The sequence below is a fragment of the Zonotrichia albicollis genome, chromosome 14 (genome assembly GCF_047830755.1).
Source record: "Zonotrichia albicollis isolate bZonAlb1 chromosome 14, bZonAlb1.hap1, whole genome shotgun sequence".
NCBI classification, from domain to species: Eukaryota; Metazoa; Chordata; class Aves; order Passeriformes; family Passerellidae; genus Zonotrichia; species Zonotrichia albicollis.
This window is the reverse complement of record NC_133832.1, coordinates 18,522,149-18,545,554: the sequence shown is the minus strand read 5'-3', so window position 1 is coordinate 18,545,554 and position 23,406 is coordinate 18,522,149. Positions and strand designations below refer to the sequence as shown.

Genomic DNA, 23,406 nt, shown 5'->3' with positions numbered 1-23,406 from the left:
TTGAAGAGAATTAAAGATTGTTGATTCCCACTCCTCTGCAATCAATGAGCAGGGACACCTTCCACTGTCCCAGGGTGCTCCAAGGTCCAACCTGGCCTTGGGCACTTTCAGGGATGCAGGGGCAGCCACAAGCCTGCCCACCCTTTTATCCTCAGTTAAAAACTTACAGGACAACTTAATTTATTACATTTATATTTATATATAATTTATATTTATGTTTCTATACTATTATATAATTTCTATACAATTATGTTTATATTTCTATACTATTTTTATAAAATTTCTATCTAGTATATATTCATATATATGTATATATATTAAATGTATATATATACTATATATATATACTATAGGTATTATATATAGTATATATATAGTATATATATGGTAATATAGTATTAGTATATAGTATATATATACTATATATAGTATAATATACTATATAATACTAACAAAGTCTATTATATAGTATTATATTATATAATAATATAATAATATAGTATAATATAGTATTATATTAGTATTATATAGTATAGTATTATATTAGTATTATATAGTATAGTATCCTATATAATACTAATATACTATATAATACTAGTATACTAATATAATATAGTATATATATACAATATTATACTACTATGCTAATATAATATAGCATATATATACTATAGATATAGTATAAATTTTAGTATAGAATTTATATCTAATCAGAATAGACTATGAAACTAAGCATTAAATATTTCATTGAATTTTGCTACAGATAAGGGATAAGGAACAGCTCAGCTTGAGGAAACACCCAGGTTAAAGTGCAATAATTACTGGGGAGAACTTGCAGGCAGTTTGAGGATGCCCAGAAAGGCAGAGGCTGCAGGTGATGCCGCCCCAGACCCACCCAGAGCTCCTGGACACAGACCTGGGCACTGCCCAGTGCACACTCTGTACCCTCCACAGGCTGACATTTCAGATAACTTCCCTGAACATTCACTCCATGCACTATGCAGAGTGCTATAATTATATTTTTATAGCTGCTGGACGGCCATGGGTCAGGGTTTCTGCAAGATTGCTTTTCCATTTGTACACAGGAAAGTATTGTCGCAACTAGACTGTTAAAAATTGTTCAATTAAAAAAGATCTAGCAAAGAAAAATTGTTGGCTGAACATGTAAACAGGCATTACACTTCAGTATAATAGAGGCTGTTTAGAGAATTTATTAAAAAAACGTGAAGGAATTAGGATTTCAGGTCAGTAAAAAGGGAAAGTATAAAACTACACTGAAATAGTTTCCTTTTTTAAACTTTTCTGACTGGATTTCAATCATCATTTCAAAGGAGTTCAGTGACTAACATTCCTGCAAACAGCACCCATTTGTGTTTACCCCTTTTCATGGCTGTTTATAGTGGGAAAATTAAATCCCACAGAAGAAGCTGCCGGTGCCTCTGGTGTTTGCTCTGGCAGATGTTATCTGTGGACAAAGCTCTGCTTATCTCCAGGTCCCCTCTGCTCTCCTGATTGCCATCTCATCTCCCTCGTCCTTGGGATCTCCTGCCTTCAGCCTGTTAAATATTCAGTGCGAAGTTTATGGACTTTCCTTTATGGACCTTCCCATAACCTTGATTAAAAGTCTATGGGGAACCTGAATGCTGAAAACAGCCCCTTGTTTGAACAAAAAACAACTTGAGTTCACTGTGCTGATTTCTGTCTCACAAATGGTATTTATAATCAGCAGTCACTGGCATGGGGTGGAGACCAGAGGAGAAAATGATCAATCAAACTTATCTGGTTAATAATTATTGTGTTATCAGTACCTGTTTTCACTAAGTGGGATTTTTGGGAGCAATGCTGAGAGGGAGTGGAAAGCACATATAGAAAAAAAAAATCAAAATAAAATATTTGAAAAATTTTAAAAATTCAAAGAAAACAGAGAAATATTCTTTACAGACCTGCAGATTTTTTATCTTTGACCCCTCTGAAGATGAACCCTGTCAGTAGAGTGAAGATGGAGTTTCTGTGGGCTCAGGTTCCTCCATTCCCAGAGAATTGCTGCAGCCCCGCTCTGCTGGAGCCTCCCAGTGCCTTGGATGTGTTTCCACACCTCGGGCATTCATTCTGGGTCCTCCACTTTTTACCATTGAAACACGACAGGAAAACAAGCAGACAAGCAAATTGTCCACGTGTTTTTCAGTATTTTTTCTGTCAGAGTAGTTAACACTCAGAGCCAGCTGAAAAGGATCTCAGGGTGCTCAAGGAAATCTCTGAGTCACTGCTGAGCATCTTTCAAGTTTTTACACAGTACAGGAGGCTCCCACCCCCTCAATCATTTACTTTGTCATTGTCTCCTTTTCTATTCTTGGTCTTTGTTCATCTTTCAATAATGGACAGAGATCCTTTATTTTATAATTGTCAGGGTGATTAAAAACCCATCAGGTAATTTTGTGCCTAACTATTATATCCTTCCTGCTTTAGGCTTCAAAATAATTTGTTCTGAGTGATAGACCTATTTCTGATCAAGGCACACTAAATGGAAGATGTCAAATTTTATTGTGCCTTCACAACTATATCAGTGCAAGATGCAGTCATTTTCTTCATCAGCATTTGGAAATTATCTCAATATGGGAGGAAAAGAGCATGAAAGACAAGCAATGTCAAGAATTAAAACTGTGCTTAAGCCTTAAGTAGAGCTGCTGCAGGGGATCCTATATTGCCAAACACAGTCCTCAATCACACATCAAATATTTGCCACATGACACTCAGAGGGTTTTGTGGAGACAGAGTCATCTGTCTGCAGTCATCTTCATCACATCCCAAGTGCAGTGGGACAAAACCATTCAAACCAGCCTAGCACAATAAATCAGATATAGCATCATGTTTAACATTTCAATGTCTTTTTTTTTCCATAAAAAACTATCAGTCAGTGCTTTACTTTTAATTCTTCCCCAAATATATAATAACAGGAGGATGAGTAAGATGCAAATTCTAACTGTCCCAAGGCTCTTGTTTCCAAGGAAATAAGAGAAATATTGCTAGCCTCAGGAAAAGCTCCCTCTTCATCATATTTGATTACCACAGATCACAGCCCTTGAAGAAATGATGATGAAAATGAAAACATATGTTTCTTTCATTATTACTGTCTTTTATTGAACTGTCCTTGAACTGAAGTGACTTTGTGTGCAGTTCTGTTTGCTATATACAGTTCCAAAGATGTATCTACAGATGACATTAAACTATAATCATGCCTGCCTTTCTGAGTGGATTCCCCATGTGCTGCATTGATTGGGATCCCTGCATAAGATGCAAACCACTGGAGAGCTTTAAACAGCTATATTCTTTCTAAAGTACTCTTTAATTAATGTTGTCTGGAGCACTAATTATGAAAGCTTGTAAAGCCTAAAGCCTGGAAACACTTATGCACCTACTTAACTGTGCTCACTCAGGGTAGGCCCGCTGAATTCCCTGCAAGTGCTCAGAGGAGATAATTTAAGAGCAGAATGCAGTTCAAAGCTCTGCAGGGCTCTGTCCAGCATTTTGCCCCGATTTTGCCAATTTTTCACCTTCCAGGGGCAGGTCTGGCTTTCCCCAGCAAAGCTCCCTGAGAGTGCCTTGGAGAAAAGGTTGAATGAAGCAAAACAGAGCCATCAGTCAGAGGGAGAGGAGATGGATGCATCTGCAGATACACATGTTGAGATGCAAAAGTAATTTGCTCACATCATGGAGGCAGATAAATATGCAGAGATGTGCATATATGCAAGCAGATCTCCTCCACAGTGGAAAGTACTGACATTAGAATAAAAGCCAAATTACTGTTACTGTCAGCGGAAAACTCCTAAATCTTTTTTAAAATAGGATGCTCACATTTCTAATTCTTTGCCTTTAACATTCTAAACCATTTTTATTTTGCTTTACAGATTACTGTCTGTTTAACTAACAGAAAAAAAAAAAAAGAAAAAAAGTTTTAACTGGATTACCAAACTTGCCATTTCTTAGTGGAAATAGAGGTTTTTTCTCAGGTAACTCTTCCTACAATTCCTACACCCCAGGCCAGCAGAGGGGACACCAGCTCCTCCAGGCAGAGAAGGGTGGCAGGAATTACAGCACACATCCCACACTCAGAGCTCATTCTGCCTTCATTTATACACTTAATTATCCCTGCAGTCCTCAGGAGTGCTGCTGTCCCTGACAGGATTGAGAACTCATTTTGTGCAAGGTGTGATTTCCTTGGGACAGCCTCCCCTGGTGCTGCCAGGTGTGGGGAGGAATTGCTTGCACTCTTTGAGGATCACTGAGCCTTTTCCCATCTCACACAACACTGGTGCAGATTTGCAGTCCATTTCTGTAATGCAGGAGTGACTGGGGAACTGAGAGAATACAAATGAGACATTATCATTTGATCTACAGCATTTCCTTAAAATTCCAAATCTTGCTACAGGAGCTCTCATGCATGCTGAACACCATCATCATTAGATAATTACTCATTATAAATGAGCACAGGCTAAAGGCAGACATGCTGCTCAGCTTTCCAAGCACATGCAAGTTTCAATGTTAAAATGAAAATATAATATAATTCAAAACTTGGGATTTTTTTTGATCAAAGGTGCTGAATTTACATACAGGTAGTTTGTTTTCCAGGTGACTGGGGAAAATGGGGCTCTGTACAACTCAGCCACTGGCAGAATCTCTGTGTTAAAGATTATTTCAAACTTAGATTTGAAACAAAGTTCTTCTTTTCTGCTGTACATTAAAGCTACAGGGGTGGCTGTCCATTGAGAATGGTCTTTTATCTAGTCCTGTCACTGCTGAAAATCCAAGCACTCTCTTCAACCACCCAAAATGCCTTCATGTCCAATTTATTTGCATTTATTCATAGAAGATGTATATCTGAATATCTATAACTTTATTTATTGCCCTTCATAGTGAAATTGGGCATGGCTGTGCTCACAGTGCTGCCCAGAGCTCCCTAATTTATGTCTTGGCTTTATAATTGCAGGCAGCAATTGTAATGATTTATAGATTGATAGTTCTGGCTATTAACCACTTCACAGCTGCATTCTATTTGCTGAAAGATCATTTTGGGGACTGATCCCAAATTGGCCAGACAGAGCCTGGGTAACTCCTGTCCCAGTATGGACCCCAAAGGTAAACTGGGAAAAAGCCAACAGAGCAGGAGCACCCAAAACCCCCCTGACACCAGGGCTCACTCAGTGGTACACAGATTTTCAATAATTTTTAAGATCCTTGAGGGCAACAAGGACCCTGCTCAAAGGCAGAGCTAAGTTTGATTTCTTTTGGTAAAACAACATTACAAACTCATCACTCTGCTACTGAAGATGTGACCAAGCTGAAGGATATGAAAGGAAAATGAGGGTAAAATCTGTGAACTGCTCCATCCACAGCTTCAGAGATCTTTTTTTCCTCCTCAGAGCCATTCCTCTGTCTGCTCTATTTAATCAAAGCTGCAAATTGCCTTGTTCACTCAGGGTTGCTTGTATTTTTTTTTTCCCAAACAAAGCAGCACAATCAATGGAACATTACTGGTGCAGTTTATATATCTTACACATGAAACCAGAATTATTTTCACATCAAATAAACCGGGTCTTCTAGCTCGAGATTCTCAAAGAGTAATTTACAAATACATTTTACAACTTCTTCTGGCACGAGCAGAAGTTACATAAATTACTGACACAAGGGGAGGGAAAAGGCAAGATCCATCAAGGACTCCAGAGAAAGATGCCTTATTCCTACAAAACGCAAAAGAAAAGTGGCATCTCACTTTTCAGCTGAACTTCTCTTCTGGAAAGTGAATATTTTTGGAGTAGAACTAAACACTGGGGTTTATCTCACTGATTTTACAGTTTTCTGTTTCAGAGCAGAATCTTAGCAGAAGCTCAGAGAAAACACTTAACGTTCAAACATGTTCCAGAAATACCAATACTAGAGTAAGGAAAAAACAAAAAAACACATTTGTCTTCAAAGGGATTTCTGCTGAGAGAAAAATCTGCTTTATTTTTCTCTATTTGTTACCATGGACATCTGAATAAAGATAGTATATTTTTACTGGAACCATCTTCTACTGCTGTGGGGGAAAAAAAAAAAAATGCCATCTGCCTTAAATGTGTCCCTCTTTAACAAAAAGCTGCACTTGCCACAAAGACCATGATGATTTGAAACAGGTACATTTGGAACACATACCTGAGAAAGATTTTATCTCTACAGAAATATTTTAACAATGGAAAACAAAAGTACCTTAATTATGTCTATATATATATATATATATACACACTGAGATCAGATTTCAAAACCTTTTTATGATGTGTCTTGAATATCTTGATGCAGTCACAGCTTCACTTTGGCAGGCTTTTTTTTTTTTTTTTTTTTTTTTTTACTTTTTATTTCTTTCCTTTTTCTCTAATCTCTTTCTTCCATTCTACCAGCCCAGATTGAATGAGAAATGCTATCTTTAAACTCGAGATCCCTGTTCTTGTTGGTTTGTATCATAATCTTATTATTTAGAAGCAAATCTTGCTATTTAACATCTCACCTCAGCATGCAAAGCATTCATGGATTAGAGAATATTTCCTGGGGGGCAGAGGATGGAGGGAATGTGAATTAGAAATGCAGCTGCCTGGCTGTGCCACTCTCACAGAAAATAAATAAAAAAATAAAATAAATCTCTGTGACCCCCTGTTTACTCTTCTGTGCTTATTTGCAAATTGTGCATTACAGGTCAGGGATGTTGAGTGCAGAACATCATTGCCACTTTCTCCCAGTGACTGTAAATAGCAGGGTGCAGTTACAGCTTAAAGGAAAATCAATTTTTAGAGCATAAATGCAGCACAATTCTGTTCTATAAATCCCAGAGCCTCATCAGTGTTGCAGTTGAGAAGCTCTCCTGCATTCCAGGGGTGCAGGGCTGGTTCCTGAGCCCGCAGAGTTGGCTGAGCTGTGACACAACTGCTGATCCTTGGCTAAAAAACCAGAATTTTTCCTGATCCAGTGAAATGACAGAGAAATTAAAGATTGGCAGTGCAGCCACAAAGGCCAAGGGAGATAAGATATTTCTGAGCATGGAAAAGAAGAAAATGTGAACTGCTCAGGACACAGGAGCTCACCCTGGCACCGTCACTGGGAAATGGGGCAGTGGCTGCAACATCGCCCTGGGGAAAACACCTGAAAACACCTAAAAACACCTAAAAACTCCTGAAAACACCTAAAAACACCTGGAAACTCCTAAAACCCTGCAAGCACCTGAAAACACCTACAAACACCTGAAAAATACCTACAAAAACCTAAATACACCTAAAAACACCTACAAACACCTGAAAACACCTAAAAACACCTACAAAAACCTGCAAGCACCTACAAACACCTACATACACCTGAAAACACCTAAAAAACCCTACAAACACTGAGAAACATCGAAAAACACCAGAAAGAGCCTACAAAAACCCACAAACATCTGAAAACACCTACAAAAATGTAAAACAACCTGAAAACATCTGAAAGCACCTAAAAACACCTACAAAAAACCCAAAACCACATTAAAACATGTAAAAACACCTGCAAAAACCGAAAAACACCTGAAAACACCTACAAACACCTAAAAACAGCTGAAAAAAAACCCTAAAAAGACCTAGAAAAGTCTAAAAAACACCTAAAAATGCCTATAAAAACCTACAGACACCTGAAAGCACCTAAAATCACGTACAAACATCTGCAAACACCTACAAACACTTGAAAACACCTACAAAAATTTAAAAACAAGAGGAAAACACCTACAAAAACCTACAAATACATGGTGGCAAGGGCATTTATCAGCAGTGTTGGTGAGTGCCACTTGTCCCTGACACATCCTCAGGGAACACCAGGGTGATGGTGCATTAAAAGCTGCACTGGAGCTGCAGCATGGGGCACAGAGAAATCTGCTGGGAGGGAAGGGAGAGCTCTGGCAGAGTCAAAAATTCCTTTTTTCCATGGCCATGAAACGAGGCTGAGCCAGCCCCATCCGTTTCAGCCTTGTTAACCTTCTGTCTTGATGGAAATGAGCAGCTACAGTTTCTGCTAAATAAATTCTGTGAATTTTAGTGGATAAAGCATTCCTCTGTTCCTGTCAAAGAGTTGTGCAGCACAGCTGTTTTTTAACAAATCCCTATTTTTACTCGCTGGCATTTGATTATCATTATGTATATGAGGTTCTTCAGGCTGTGAAGCACGTTCCAACAAGAAATATTAATGTCCCCCCACATTTACCATCTTTTATCCCCATTCAGCAAGAATAGGTGTTACACAAAAGAGAAAACATCTGCTTCCCTGTATTATGATTTCTCTTGAACTCTTTAGATGGGAGATACAGAGTTGATAGCAGAGGTTAGAGATGAATGTGCATAGTAAAACCCTGTTCCTTTGTATCTGTGCTCCAAAGGGGAAACAAATCCTAAAATTCAGTATTATAAAAAGCATAAAGAAAATTATGAGGCAGCTTTTGCACTTTTAAAATCTTTCTGAGCCTCAGCAGACGTAAAATAAAAAAAAATAAAATAAAATGTAGGAGGAAGCATCTCATCCTTTTCCCAAAAGTTAACATATTTTAATTATAAATCCTTGAATGGAAAACTGGATAATTCAATATCCAAGCAGATTATTTAACTGTTTATATGCTTTTAATCATACAAATCATGCTGTAATAATCTAAACTCCTAATTCTCACATGACCCTACACACAGACACAACAGATGCAATTCCATTCACAGGACAGAGCAGCCCAAGGAAAAGGAGCTGCTTCATTTACAGATGGACCCTTTTTTCTCAATACTCTGAATGCATTCCAGGTTAGGGCAATCAGGGGGTGATGGAGAAAGATCCCTGTGATCTTCACAAAAAAGAGAAATGAGGGGCTAATTTTAGAGACAGAAGGATGAGAGGTCAGCCCCAGCAGAATCTGTAATCGGTGATGTTTGACCCTCTGTAAAAAAAGTGAGAATGTGTACAAAGAAAAGCTTTAATATTGGTTCTAATGAGATAAAAATAATTTTTGCCTTTATAGTTTTCAAAGTGCTTTCTCTCACCACTCCTCTTTCCTTTTATTGCCACTGTTTTTCTTTATATGCACTACAGCTAAGGAGGAGAGGCAAAGGTTGTCTTTCTATCTCTAAATAGTTCTTTGGTGTGTGATTAGTGTGTGACAGGAATAAAGCCTTTCTTGCTAGAGAAAGGTTTGCTTTCTTTTAAAGTACTAGATGAGGGCCAGACTCTGTAATATCTCCCCCTATAGAGGACACATCTGCTGGGACACTGGGTTTGGAGCATCACTCAGATAAAAGAGCAACTGTTGAAATAGCATGATTGCTCTTGCTGGAGCTCCACAGACACGGGGTTATTTTGAATGAGAGGAACTGAAGTCCTGCAGACCATACAGCCATGCCTTTTTCTGGAAACAGCATTTTGGATTGATCAATTGGTGCTTCCTATGATATTATTATTATTATCATAATTATCATAATTATTATTTATTACTATTATTACTATTGTTACTATTATTATTACTGTTTATTATTAATATAAGTGCAGAACTTTAATTTGATGCCTCAAGGCCTTAGGCAGAGCTTTAGCCCCTGCAACAAGGATCACATCAGGGCTGTTTGGGACCAAGGCATGGCAGGAGCAGAGATGATTCCAAATGAGCAGGAATAACTGAGAGTTTATCCAGTCCTGCACCATCTCACTCCCCCACCCTGTTATCCCATCCTAGCCAAGATATTCACCATGGCTGAAATGACACAAACCTGAGGGACACAAAAACATTTGCAAAACACAGCCCTCAGGTGGCCTTAAGGATGCAGGGGATGTGTCACTTTGATTTTTTTAAAGATTTTCTAAGCTTTTTGATGTTGTTATTTTTGTAGCAAACTTTCTCACACACTTTCTGTAAATAACTTCTTGTTTTGCATTTTTTTATGAAAGACGAGAGATTTAACACACTGTTAGTTTGTCCAGTGACTCTGAATTCCCCCAGGGTGGTGCTGGCCCAGCCGTGCCACATCCTCCCCTCTCAGCTCCTGCCCACATTCACACCAGCAGTGGGATTGACCCTGGGCAATCACAAGTCCCTGAGCTAACTGATTTGTACAGGTAAAATAAAAATAAGAGCTGATTTGCACATGGAAGCACTGCTAGCATGCAGTGTTTGTGGTACACATCTACTTCACTTGTGTCCTACAGGTGTTTGTGATGGTTTTACTGCAATTGCACTGGGACCAGAAAATCAGCCCAGATGTGCTCAGAGCCCACAAACACAGGGCAAAATTCTCTCTGTAATCCTGGGATTTCACCACCTGATTCCAACCGAAACACGGGAATGGATGTGTACAAACCGAGACAGCACGAGGCCAGGCTGAGAACTGTGAGATGGGGACGTGGGACTGGGGCTGCTGACTTCAGCAGCACCCAGAGCTACCTCTGCAAACATTTAACACCAATCAGAATGTCACCTGAGTTAACCAGAGCACTACTGACTCACACAGCACCGGAATAAAGCAGAATCCCCGCTAAACCCTGCCACTAACTAGGAACAGCAACATTATTTATGGGCATTGAACACAAAGGTGAGAATCTCAACCTCTGGTGGAATATAAATCCAAAAGTATAACCATAAATATTTTGCCCAGGTCTCTCCAGCTCAAGGCAGGCAAATATATTTTATTTTTGAGAATGAATACATCACATCAGTGAGCTGTAGGGCTCACAAAGAGTGCCAGTGGCTGGAACAGCAGCAGGCACAGGGACACCAGCCCCTGTTCCTCTGATAAGGAGCCTGCACAAGGGTTGGACAGCAACCAAAAATAAGAAAAGATCACAATGCCAGTCATACAACCTCAAAAAAAGACAGAAACAGCAATTTATTAACAATATGCTGCTTTTCCAGACGGCTAAAAGTTATTTGAAGAGTAAAGGTAAAACTATCTCCCCTATTCAGGAATATGTGGATACAAATGACCTTTAGGACAATTCTAGTTGTTCCTAATGCATGTTTCAAGGCTGGATCAATCTTGTTTCCCTACCAAAAGTTAAATCAGATTAAAGGATGACCACATCTCTACACAAACAAGAACAACAGTGACTGGGTTTATTGAGTTGATCAGCTTTGAGTCAGCAAATGCTGTGACTTGAAATGCACCACCACTTGGGAATCTGCTTTGTTCAACAAATACAATTTTTCTATTTAATTTCTAAGACAGACTGGTAGCTGCAGACAGTCTTTAAATATATTTAGTGATATATATTTTTCATTAATCACAGTAGAAATCAAGTAATAAATTATGATGCTTCAAATCAAATTATAATTACGAAATTTTTCACATGGCTTAAATTATACAAAAGAGACAATTTTCCCCCCGTATTTCCATTTTTAAAACAGGAACTCAACGCTAAAAAAATCTTAATATTTGATATTGCTAAAAGCTCCTCTTGCAGCGACTGATTAGCTTGATTTGGTAGAAAAAATAGAAATTGCATCATCTGTGTTTTTCTGCTCTTAGAAGAAGAAAGAAGAGAAAGTTTGAGGCAAAGTAGAGAGACAGGCAGAGCTGAAGGGAGTTTGGAAAACGGGAGGGAAGGAATTTGTTCTCTCTCCTCCTCTGCCCCACCAGCCTGCTCACCACAGCAATATATTTTAAAACTTTCATAAACAGAACAAACAGGATTATCCATTACCATGTCAGCTTAAGTGATAACATAAATATATATCGCAGAACATCTGCCACTAAATCACTGCTTACAAATGTCAGATCTCATTTATTATTAAAAATACCCCACCAAAACAATTGCTTTAAAGGCTCCTCATTATTCCATGAGAAGTGAGTGAAGGTGGAGCTTTTCTTTCCAATCTCTTTAGTCAGAGTAACTCCTATTATAAAACTCAGTCAAGAATTTCCTTAAGTTGCATTCACAAATATGTCAGCATTGCCTGAGTTACTCCATCCCACTGTGCAGTCCAGAAATTCCAGCCTATTTTCCCCATTGATTTTCCTCATCAATCCCCATTGATTTTGCATGAAAGAATATGGTGCAGCTCAGAAAACTTGCTTTTATCTTCCTTTTCTTCAAAGAGTAGATCAAGGTTTTATATTCTGATATCAGCAATAAAACAGCTAAAATTTACTGTAAAAATAATTTATAAAGAGTGCTCCTTGTACACAGAAAGTATAAAATTTTAAAATTCAGTGTCTGTGTTTGTAGTTCTGTGTTTGACTGAGAGGCCAAGTGGGACATTCTTTTTGCTTTTGCATTTTTTAATTTAATTTGCTTTGTCCATCTTCCCCTCTTTGTGTCAGCTGCTTTAATAACTCTTAAGTCAGGCGCCCAGGGATCAAATTACCAAATCGTGGAATTATTTCTGAATATGCAATCTGGATCCTCTCAGGTACAAGTGAAAATCTGCTTGCAAAAGCCACTCATCTGTATCATTGCAAATTGACCTCTCCAGTCTGCCCTTTGAGCCACTCTGCAGGCAGGAGCAAACCCAGAATAACATCAGACTTTGTTTTATGGGAGTTTCTCTTGGCTTGCTTCACTCGCTATAAAATTATTTTAATAACTTGATAACTAAAATTATTTTTATAAAAAACATAATATAATATAATTAATAATAAATATTATAATTACAATAATATAAATATAATAATAAATAATATAATAATTATATATTATATACATTATATATTATATATTATAATATATTATATATTATATAATAATTAATAATATATAATATAAGTAATAATATATTTATAATATATTATAATATAAATAATTATATGTATATATAATTATGTATATTTATTTATATATCATATAATAAGATATAATTATGTATATTATATTTATATAATGCAATAATATACATAATATATAATTATATGTTATTGCATATAATATATGCAATATAATATATATCATATATATCATATATATAATATATACAATATACAATATATACTATATACTATATAATATACATTATATATAATATATATATTATATTATATAATATATATTATATAATATAACTATAATATAATAATATAATATACTATAATAATATTACTATAATATAACTATAATTTACTCTTATAAATAAATAATTTACTCTTATAAATAAAACAATTTTTAGAAACAAAGGGCTGAAACATCTGTAAAATCCACACAGCTCGATGCCTCAGTGCCCTCAAACCCGTGCCAGGCAGACAGAAACTGCCCCCTAAGGGAGACACACAATGAAACGGGAGTGGGGAGCTCCTCCTGGCGGGGATCTCTCCCAGATCCCCAAGTTTTAAATCCCCCAGAGGGGTTCAGGCCCTCAGAGGGGGCTCTGGAGGCTCCCAGCTGTGATTCTTGGTGCTCTCACTGGGCTGGCCCTTCACAGAGAGCTACAGAGCCCTGCCCAGCCTTTCCATTCCCCCACCCACGTGCAAGCTGATTTGATTAAAGGTAGAAGATCAATCAAACTCTATTGCCTCAGAAAGATTAATTACCTCAGCACTTTCTGACTTAATTATTAGTGCTCAGCCATGGGGTTAGAAAAGCCCAATGCAGCAGGAGTTAAAGGGCCCAGTGGGCAGATGTGGGAGACTGGGATGTGTTTTAGCCTGAGATTTGTTATCTTTAACTAATGACAGCTTCTTTCTTTTTTATTCAAGCTAGGCCTAAGTGTGTTTATAACTCAGCAGCAGCCCAACTAAAATATTGCATCTCAACCTTTCTGGGGAAATAAAAAGTACAGAAGGTGGGAAGGAAAAAAACTGAAAGCTTAGTTTAAAAAAAAAATTCTATCTGTTGGCAGTCCAGTTTTTGGACAGGGAACAAGAAACTTCAGACTTTGTAGATTTACTTTTTCTTATGCCCCAGCATGAGGTCTGAAATCCAGCTGCCAGTGCATCTTATTGATGATGCTTAAAGAGTATATTTCAGCAACTGCAGAGTTTCTGATTATCAGACAAGTCAGCATGGCAGAGAACTCGGGCGTTTTTCCCAGGGACAATGAGCTCCCTGTCTGCAGCCCTGTGCTGACCCTTTCTTCTCCAGCAGGCAGAGGCACAGGATCCCTCCCCAGGCTGTCCCTGAGCTGCTGGCGGGGCTGGGGACAGCAGGGACAGCTCCTGTCACACCCTGGCTGTGGTGGCATGGTGACAGTGCCAGCATGGTGGTGACCAGCCCTGTGTCCAGCTGGGGCCAATGGTGGCATTGTGACACTGCCAGCCTGGTGGTGACCAGCCCTGTGTCCAGCTGGGGCCAATGGTGGCATGGTCACACTCCCAGCCTGGTGATGACCAGCCCTGTGTCCAGCTGGGGCCAATGGTGGCATGGTGACACTCCCAGCCTGGTGGTGACCAGCCCTGTGTCCAGCTGGGGCCAATGGTGGCATGGTCACACTCCCAGCCTGATGGTGACCAGCCCTGTGTCCAGCTGGTGGCAATGGTGGCATGGGGACACTGCCAGCCTGGTGGTGACCAGCCCTGTGTCCAGAGCAAACTGAGGCTCAGCAAACACTGAATTTCACCCCTGGATTTCACATCCCCAGCCTTGAAGAGTCACCTCTTGTGTGACACACTGGGTTTGCTGCTCTCACAGACAGAGAATTAATTTGCTTTCTCTCTCACAAGTTTATCCAGCTCCTGTTTACAGCCAGGTTGAATTCTCATGCCCTGCTTCTGTATTTCCTCACTGGTCTCATCTGCAGCCACCAAATTTCCGGCCTTGTTTGGTTTAAGGGCAGACCCAGCCCATTCCCTGGAACCAGCCCAGTGCTGTATTTTGGTTTTCCCTCCCTGCTGTGGTGTGAGAGCAGCCCCAGGCAGCCTTTGAACGAGCCAATATTAGTTCCTTTCTCTGTATATGGGCATCCCATTCCCCTGTTATTAATAATATTTCTTTATGCCTGTTTCTCATGAGAATTCACCTTTCTTCAATGTGGGAAGCCAGTCCTATTCATAACAGGCCTGTTATGGTGTCAGCCACTCCCTGGGGATTTTTTTCCTTTTCTTCTTTTTTTCCCTCTTCTAGGAGTAACCCAGGATTTTTTCACAGTCACATTAGGTATTGGTGATTTATAGTTTATCTTTGTAATACTCAGTTGGTTTTTTTCTTTATGTCATTTTCAGCTGGTGATTTATATACTAGTTACATACAGCAGCTCCTATGAGAATGACTCTCAACTATTAGATTTCATCCCACTGCTATTACTTCAAATCCTTAACAAAATCCAATTCTCGTGTCACGCACACCTCCTCCTCTATTGTCAGTGATGCTTGGCTTTGAGCTACTGGAATATTTCATTGACACATTCCTGCTTTTTAATGCCAAACTCCTTAATGAAGATAACATTCTGGTATTATTCTCCATCTTTTCATTCTTAATTATTAATGCTCCACCCTGTGTCATAATAACAGTTATTAGTCCTTAAATATATATATAGATTAGCTGTACATGTATTCCCCAATGTTGAAAATACATATCATGGAAGTGAGATAATGGAGCTAATCTCATCCTACTCTTGGGAATCCCATGATACCATTTATTACATTATAATTTTATATATATCAGTTTCTTCTTTGTAAATGCTTTCCAGTAGTGGAGCTTGACCAGAGCTTTGTGTTTTTTTGACACTTTGTGTGTCAGAATCACAGAAAAATAAGAAAAACACTATCAGTTTTGATATCCTGGGTGGAGGATTATCTCCTCTCCTCCACACGAATGCACTGAACCTGCTCTGACTTTTAGTGCCATTATCATCATTCCCTATCAGCCTGCCTTTGTGCTCATCAACATCATCCTTATCAAAAATTAAGTCAAGGTGAAAGTGTTCTTTTAATTTTGAGGAAGAAATGTGTGCTGTCTTTAATCATGAGCAGATGTCTTGCTTGCTGCAAGCCTCCCTCTCACGTGGTTAAACCCCACAGATTGCACTCTCAGTTCTCCCTGGGACTGATTCTCTGCTGATCACCCAAAGCCAGCAGAGCTTTGCCCCAGCTTCTCCTCATTTCCCCATGTGCTGTCCCCAAGCTGTGCCTCATGGGACAAATGGAACTGGGGAATCCATGGATTTAAAATTTACCTTTCCCCCTCTCCAGGGGTTGAACCCACAGGAATTCTGTCACCATGATATTTTACTGAAAACTCCTCTTGGCCTAGGATTTTCTCCTGAGAAGCTAAGAGGCCTCAGAAAAGTATGAAAACAATAATTATCTCATTGCTTGGGAGTGTGGTCTGGAGATTGTTTACCAACAGGTGCATCTTTGACTGGTTCCACGTGAATTATTTTTAATTAATGACCAATCACAGCCAGCAGTGTCACACTCTGAGGAATCAGTCACGAGCTTTCATTATCATTCTTGTCAAGCCTGCTGATGTCTCTCTTTCTCTAGTATAGCTTTAGAATATAATATCATGTCATATCATATCATTATATAATAAATCAGCCTCTGAGAACCTGGAGACAATTCTCATCTCTCACCTCATCCTGGGGAACTCAAAACACCACAGAATTCTTCAACCCAGTCCCCACCCAAACAGCTCTTCAAGAGTGTGAAGGTGTGATTGGGAGACAAGAATAATCAGCCACTAAATAACATTTGGCAGCACCAGCTTGGCATGGCCACAGATTTATGGTGTCTCCTGATTCCCCTCTAGCTCTACACTTCTGATTTTCAATGCAACTTCCTTGGCTTATTAGTCACTAATTCATGTTAAATATTCTTCATGCAGACCCCTCTCCTTAATACACCAGTTTGCTTCTATTTGAGACCCTGAAATCTCAGTGTGATTTGCCTCATTAACTTCAATTTTCAGCTAGCTTTGTTTATACTTCCATTTTCTTCCTACAAAATGATTGCTATTATTTAATTGCAGATTACTTTCAGGTTTTCTGGCTTCCCCTGCACACTCCCTGTCCCCAAGCTGCAATCATTCCTCCTGCTCTGCCCAATTTCTTGGCTGAACTAGTCATATTCTGTTTTTCCTCCAAACAAAAAGTAGAATAATTTTATTGTCTAGAGGAAGGAAAAGAGATTCGATAAGGCCATAAAAACAGATGAACCATGAAAATTTGTCATTAATATCTTACACATGTATTAAATAACCCAGCAGAGCTGAGGTTTGCATGTACCTTTCAACCCCTTTGATCAACATCACTGCTTACAGCCACTGAGAGAGAATTTACCAGGGAAGTCAAGACACAGGGAATTTGTTGGTTTTTTTTCTATGCTTGAAGGGTGTTTTGTATTTAAACGGAGGAGAAAAATATGGTTTGGTTAAAATCCTTAGCATAGGGAGTTATTGGAGCATCATTTTTTGAGCAACCTATGAGGAGAAAATATCTGAATATCACATACAAGAGTGCTGTTACTTAAGGATAAGGTTCTCTACAAACCTACATGCTTTTTTATATTACAATTTACTTAGTGTGACAGTTTATTGGCATCTCTTCCTTATGATGCATCTACCACACTGAACTTTGTGTTTTTCTAAGGAGGGAACTAAAGTAGGAGAAGACAAATCATTTTAAATAGCCTATTTCTAATTTTAATTAGCACAGTCAATTAATTTTAAAGGTTTACATATAAATTTCTCACAGTTTTCTAACCGCTATAACCTCACAGTTATTTTTTTCCCCTCCTTGCTTCAGTCCTGTATCAGATGTGAGTTTATAAAGCTTCCTCTCACCAATATTTCTTAGGGTGTTTTTTTCTTTATTTTATTTTGTTATGCTCATCTTTTCCAGTGTTTTGCAATAAATGCTTAGTTATTGCTGGTGAATGGAAAGCCTCCAAAATGCAACAATTTCCAGTATTAGAAAAACAAATAACACTGAAGGACTGCAGTCAGGCAAAGGAAGAGGAAGAAAACACTTTTTGAATATGGCCATGAGTGATGCCAACTGCCACCAGCTTTCATGGTTGGTTCTGGACATTCCTGACATCATTTCATCCCAAATTTCTCAACCTTGGCAGGCAAAGCTGAACTAAATCCCCGCCAGGTGACAAATCAGACAATGTTTCAGATTAAGACAGGTCAGATATTAAAGATGTTGGCAGGCAATGAAGGCCATGCTTGCTCTGCTGTATGAGCTCAGGTTACCTGACTGGATTTTCCTGTCCCTTTTCGCATTTTAGTCCATCAAGGAAGACAAGAAATGCTTTGAATGCATCAAGCCAAATTAGAATAAAGAAAAAAACACCAACCAAAAATCCAGCAGAAGATTGTAGAGGAAACCATCAATTCAGAGCTATTTTTACTGTTTCACTCATGGCTAAATGTGTCCTGCATGCACAAATGAACCACATGGACCTCAGGCTCATCAGATATTTTGGGTTTCTGTCATCTGTACCAAGTCACTTTGCAGCAGCACACTGGACACAAATATCCTGTGGGTCTTCCCATTTTTTCTGTTTTTTTGTTCTTGCCACTAGATGCTGCAATTAATATAATATATATTTATATATAAATTTAAATTTATTTTAATTTCTATTTATTTTATTTACATTTTTATTTATATTTATTTTTATTTATATATTATATATTTATATAATATGTAACATATATTATATATTATATGTTATAATATATATAATATAATATATTATACATAACATAAAATATATAATATATAATATAATATATATTATATATTATATATTATATATTATATATTATATATTATATATTATATATTATATATTATATATTATATATTATATATAAAATATATAATGTATAATATATAAAATATATAATATATAAAATATATAATATAAAAAATATATAATATAATAAATCACTAAAAAGAGCCACAAAAGAAGTTTTCCCTGCTGTTACCGTTGTGCTACTTCAATTAAACTGTTTCAATAAGACACAAGTAGGAAAGGAAGAAAAATCTTCACATAAAATAAACTCCAATTAAACTGTGACTTCAGGTTTAACACTGAACTGTCAGGTAATTAGACAGGTGATTAAACTTCCTTCAACTTCACACTTGGAAAGACATCTGATGCCTGCTTAGCCTGCTCACAGGGATGGGTGTCAATGACATTCACATGTCAGAGCTGAGTTACTTGTAGAGCCACATTCTACAAGAGTCATGGACATATTTCTTCTGAAAATAAAAAAACAAAAAAAACCAAAAAAAAAAAAAAAACCCCAAAAAAACTTGGGCACAAAAAGCATTGGCAAATCCCAAACCTGAGCCTCTTTGTAAATGGCACATGCCTGTTCTGAGAACTCCTCCACACCAGCTCCTGTCCTATGCTCTCTGCAGGAAAGGCCCTGGACACTGATTTCATCTCACCATTCTCACTCCAGTAAAATATAAATATCAGTTACAAGCAAAAAAAAAGAACTGGAAATAAAGTTCAGACCATGAATATGCAAAGCAAAAGCAGCAAATAATATATACCTTGATATTTTCATTCCTTGGGGATATATTTGTAGCCCTTTAGAGCTTAACTCTGTGAAGAAGCCAGTTTGACTATCTAGAATATTGTTAAGGGTATATTACAGCCTCAAATGCATAAACACAAAAGCAAATGATGATTATTTCCAACACAAGATCAAAAAACCTGACGGTTCTTGTCAGCTGTCTATCAACTTGGAAAACACAATATTCTGCCATTAATTCAGTAAATGTATCACCTTACAAATTTTAAAGTTAAACTTAGGTAACAGTTTACAAATTAAAGAAAAAGAGGAGACACCTCACATGTGCAAAAATCCCCTGAGGCTCCAGTCCTGGGCAGCAAAGGAAAAGGCAGAGGTGATTGCCAAGAGCCAGGCTGAAGGTGGCACAGCCAGCCCGCGGTGGCAGGGAATGCTCTCGGCTGGATTTGCCACTGCACAGTGTCACTGCCTTCCACAGCCATTTCAAGTGCACAGCACTCACTAATTCATTCCTCCTGATACACTACGGCAGCTGAAATCCACCTTTTGGGCCAAGTTTTGCCCAGAACAGATGTATTTTCAAATCACTTATTAAGCCGCTAACAAGGCCTTGGAGGCTTAGAGACATTCAGGTGTCTCTTTATCAATGGCACGGTTCAATTTAATCCAGATAAGGAGCCTCTGGACAATTAACAGCTGACTAGAGTTCAGTGGAGTCTCCAACTGGCTATCAGAGCTCAGCACAGAGAGCAGAGCCAGGGCCCACAGCTCCTGCTCCTGTTGATTTTCCCTGTTTCTGACATCACAAAGAGGCACAGGCAATGGCAGAACATGACAAACTCTTCTGAGATTATTACTGCGCACCATTGCTGCTTTCACAGGGCAAATCAAGAAACCCTTATTTCTGGGTATTGCAGTCTTTTCACAGAGCTGCTCATCACCCATGAGTTAAACTACAGCACAAGCAGTGTCGGAGAGGGAAACGTTAAAAAATGTGAATTCCCTCGGCGCAGTATTTATGACCATTAGGGCAGCAGCGTTAACCTCCTCAGAAAGCTGCTCTGTGCCTGGCACACCAGCTCCATAAAAACACCAGCCCATCCATAAACCCTTAACAGCTCCAAGTGTTTTATTCCCAACAGCCAGCCCGACCTCCCACTTCCAGAAGCAGAAGTCAGCGGTTAGAGCTTCTTAGCCGCGCTAAAACCAACACTCGCTTTTAATAATTACCCACAGGAACAAAAAACCCTGTGATTGATTGATTGATAGATTGATTGATTGACTGATTGTGTTAGCGTTCAAAAACACACAATCACATAAGTGATTATGTGCATGTGCTTTTTATTAAGAGCTCTGGGAATCAGGGGTACTTTCCACCCAAATCTGACTCCGACCATACATTCGAGATGATCGTGTTTTTATATTCTATCGTTATGTAACTTTCATGTTAATTATTAAACTTATATTGTTCTATTGTATACATAGATCTCAGCCAAACCTAGCCCCCCTTAAATTGCCAATATAATTTCTCATGATTCTTCTCATGATTATATAAATATATTAATTACTAAACAATCATCACATCTAACAAACATATCATTTATCACACTGCTTACGCAGGTGCAGCGATCTGAGAAAACACAAAGCCCAACACTTTCAGGCTCTACCTTTAACATTTCCCAGGGCCCCATTACCAGTTGCAACGACGGGTTGGTTGGGTGAGCAGAGCTCGGCACTTACTGGACTCGGGGTCGGAGTTGCCGTCTCCCTCGGTGCGGCTGTTGGGCGACGCCTGCTCGTAGAACTCGTCCTGGGGGAAGCCCAGGGGCAGCGGGTGGGAGGCGCTGGCCCCGCTCGAGGGCTCGTGGTCTCCGAGGCCGCTGTCGCTGCAGCTCTCCTGGGAGCCGTCGGGCAGGTGGAAGGTGACGCGGCGCTGGGGCTGCAAGGAAGGAACAGAAGAGCGGTTTCCACCATGGTCTGTCACTGTAGGACACGAAAGAACACAAGCTCACACCGCTGTTCTCAAGGCGAAGAAAAAGGGAAGTTTATTTTCTGACATTTATTATTTCCAACAATTTATAGACTTCCAAATGTGGCAGCGGATTGGAGGGTGACAGTGCCACCTCTCCAATGACACTGGAAAAACCAACAGCCCATCAACGTTCTCCTCCTCCATGAAGGAATGCAAAACAATGAGTTATTTGCAGAAAGTGTGTGAAAAAGCTCACTACAAGAAGAAAATCTTAATATTTAGAAAATCTTAAAAAACCAGGGTGACAACGGTCATAGCTCAACGCGGCCAGTTTAGGCAATGTGTTGTTTTGGTTATCAGCCGAGGATGTGTTACCCAGACTCGTGCACAATTTCAGGCTTTCAAACCCGCTGCACCTGACAGCACTGCTTGCTGCTGGTTTTTAAAAATGTAAGCCCTGATGCAAAATGAAAGACACCTCAAACTAAAGAGATTCTGTCAGACTTCACAAGTCTTTGGATACCTTTTGAATATTGACTTGGAGATTTCAATCACTTTTTGAGGCTCAATTTATTTCACCGCTGAGTTTTCTAGTTTTCAAAAAACATTTTCTTTCCCATTAAAAGCTGTTCCACACTTTTGGGCCTAAAAAATGTGACACATTTATAATGCTGTTGGATTCTTCTGAGGCAGAGAAAGAACAAACAACAACAAGTCTTCTGTATTGAAAACTATTTCAATAGATTTTGCACAGGCGTTAAGCTAATGAATGAAAAGCAGATTCCCCTGCTCTCCTTCAGATGTTTCATTACAACTCCTTTGATTTTTGTTGTACCACAGACCTGTACCCAAAATGCAAAAGACTGAAAACTGGGAACCAGGGAGCTGAGGATGGAAAGCATCTCAGCCCAGACGTGGAAGGAAGGGCCAGATGAAACAGAACAAGACACAGGACAGAGTTTTCATTGCCTAAGTGACCCTGTATGATTTAGGAACTGAATAACTGAAATGTAAATCTCTTCCAGTACAAAAAGAAAATATGAACAAAAAAGAAGCAGCTCTCGTGCTCATTTTGATGTGTCTGATATCCATGTTTTGCAAACTCAAAACAGGAAGATTCAAAAAACCCCAGAAAACAAACTGTTTCAAATATTCTTAGGTTGCTGTTACTCAAAATTCCATTTGAAAGGCAACGCAAAACTTTCTGGACTCAGAACTGCTGGGATTAGCAAAATTGAAGACAAGACTTTTGACACAATTATGCAAAAAAAGTATATAATGTTTGTAACAGAGCAGATGTTGCCAGGGGTCCCTAGATATTTGGTTCCTATAGGGTGGCGGTGTTGAAGGCATTCAATCACACTGAGTTTTTGCTAATTACATGGAGTTTTCAGCTCCTCCGCTTTTGCAAGCCTCTTTTTGTCACAGTGACATTGCTCCACATGCCCGCAGCCAGCTGCTGTGCCGCGTGTGCAGCCAGGAACCCGCAGCACCCAGCTCACCTGAGCCATCCCTGACAGATGAGAGTGACAGCCCTTCCTAGCAGCCACCGGCGAGGCACGCAGGGCTTTCCCAGAAATCCTGTCTGGGTGCCCACCGCCGCTAATGGAGAGCTCCTCTTCTAATGCGGAACCTGCCTCCTCCTTGTTGCAAAATAAATCACTCCTTCAGTCCCATCCATCACAGCCTGCTTATTCCCACTCATCTTTCTGGCGTTTGGCACTTTATTCTGCTTCAGAATAAACAGACCTTATTATTTCAATCTGTCAGGTGCTCCTGCTCTCTCTGGCTGTTTTCTCCATGCAGGAGCTTGCTCACAGCTCTGTGCTCTGCCCAAAACCTGCACCCAGCCCAGCCAAGGTCCTGACAGCCCTGAGCAGGATCATTTCACACCTCCTGCCATGGCAGCACAGCACATTTGTGTCCTTGCCAGCCATCATAATGCCCAGGTCCCCTTTATTGATCTTCTCCTCCTTTTTGGTTATTGCCATCGATTGCTGCAGCCCGAGAGCGGC

General features: G+C 39.2%; 1 protein-coding gene across 3 annotated transcripts in view; it reads right to left on the bottom strand.

Moving 5' to 3' along the window:
- The window catches only part of PCDH11X (protocadherin 11 X-linked), a 433,408-nt gene that overhangs the window by 96,575 nt on the left and 313,427 nt on the right, over window positions 1-23,406 (bottom strand). For all 3 annotated transcript variants that reach the window (XM_014272407.3, XM_014272408.3, XM_074551271.1), the window contains one exon: window positions 21,160-21,358. In XM_014272407.3, coding sequence (XP_014127882.2) covers window positions 21,160-21,358 — 199 coding nt within the window. The remainder of the gene's footprint in view (window positions 1-21,159; window positions 21,359-23,406) is intronic.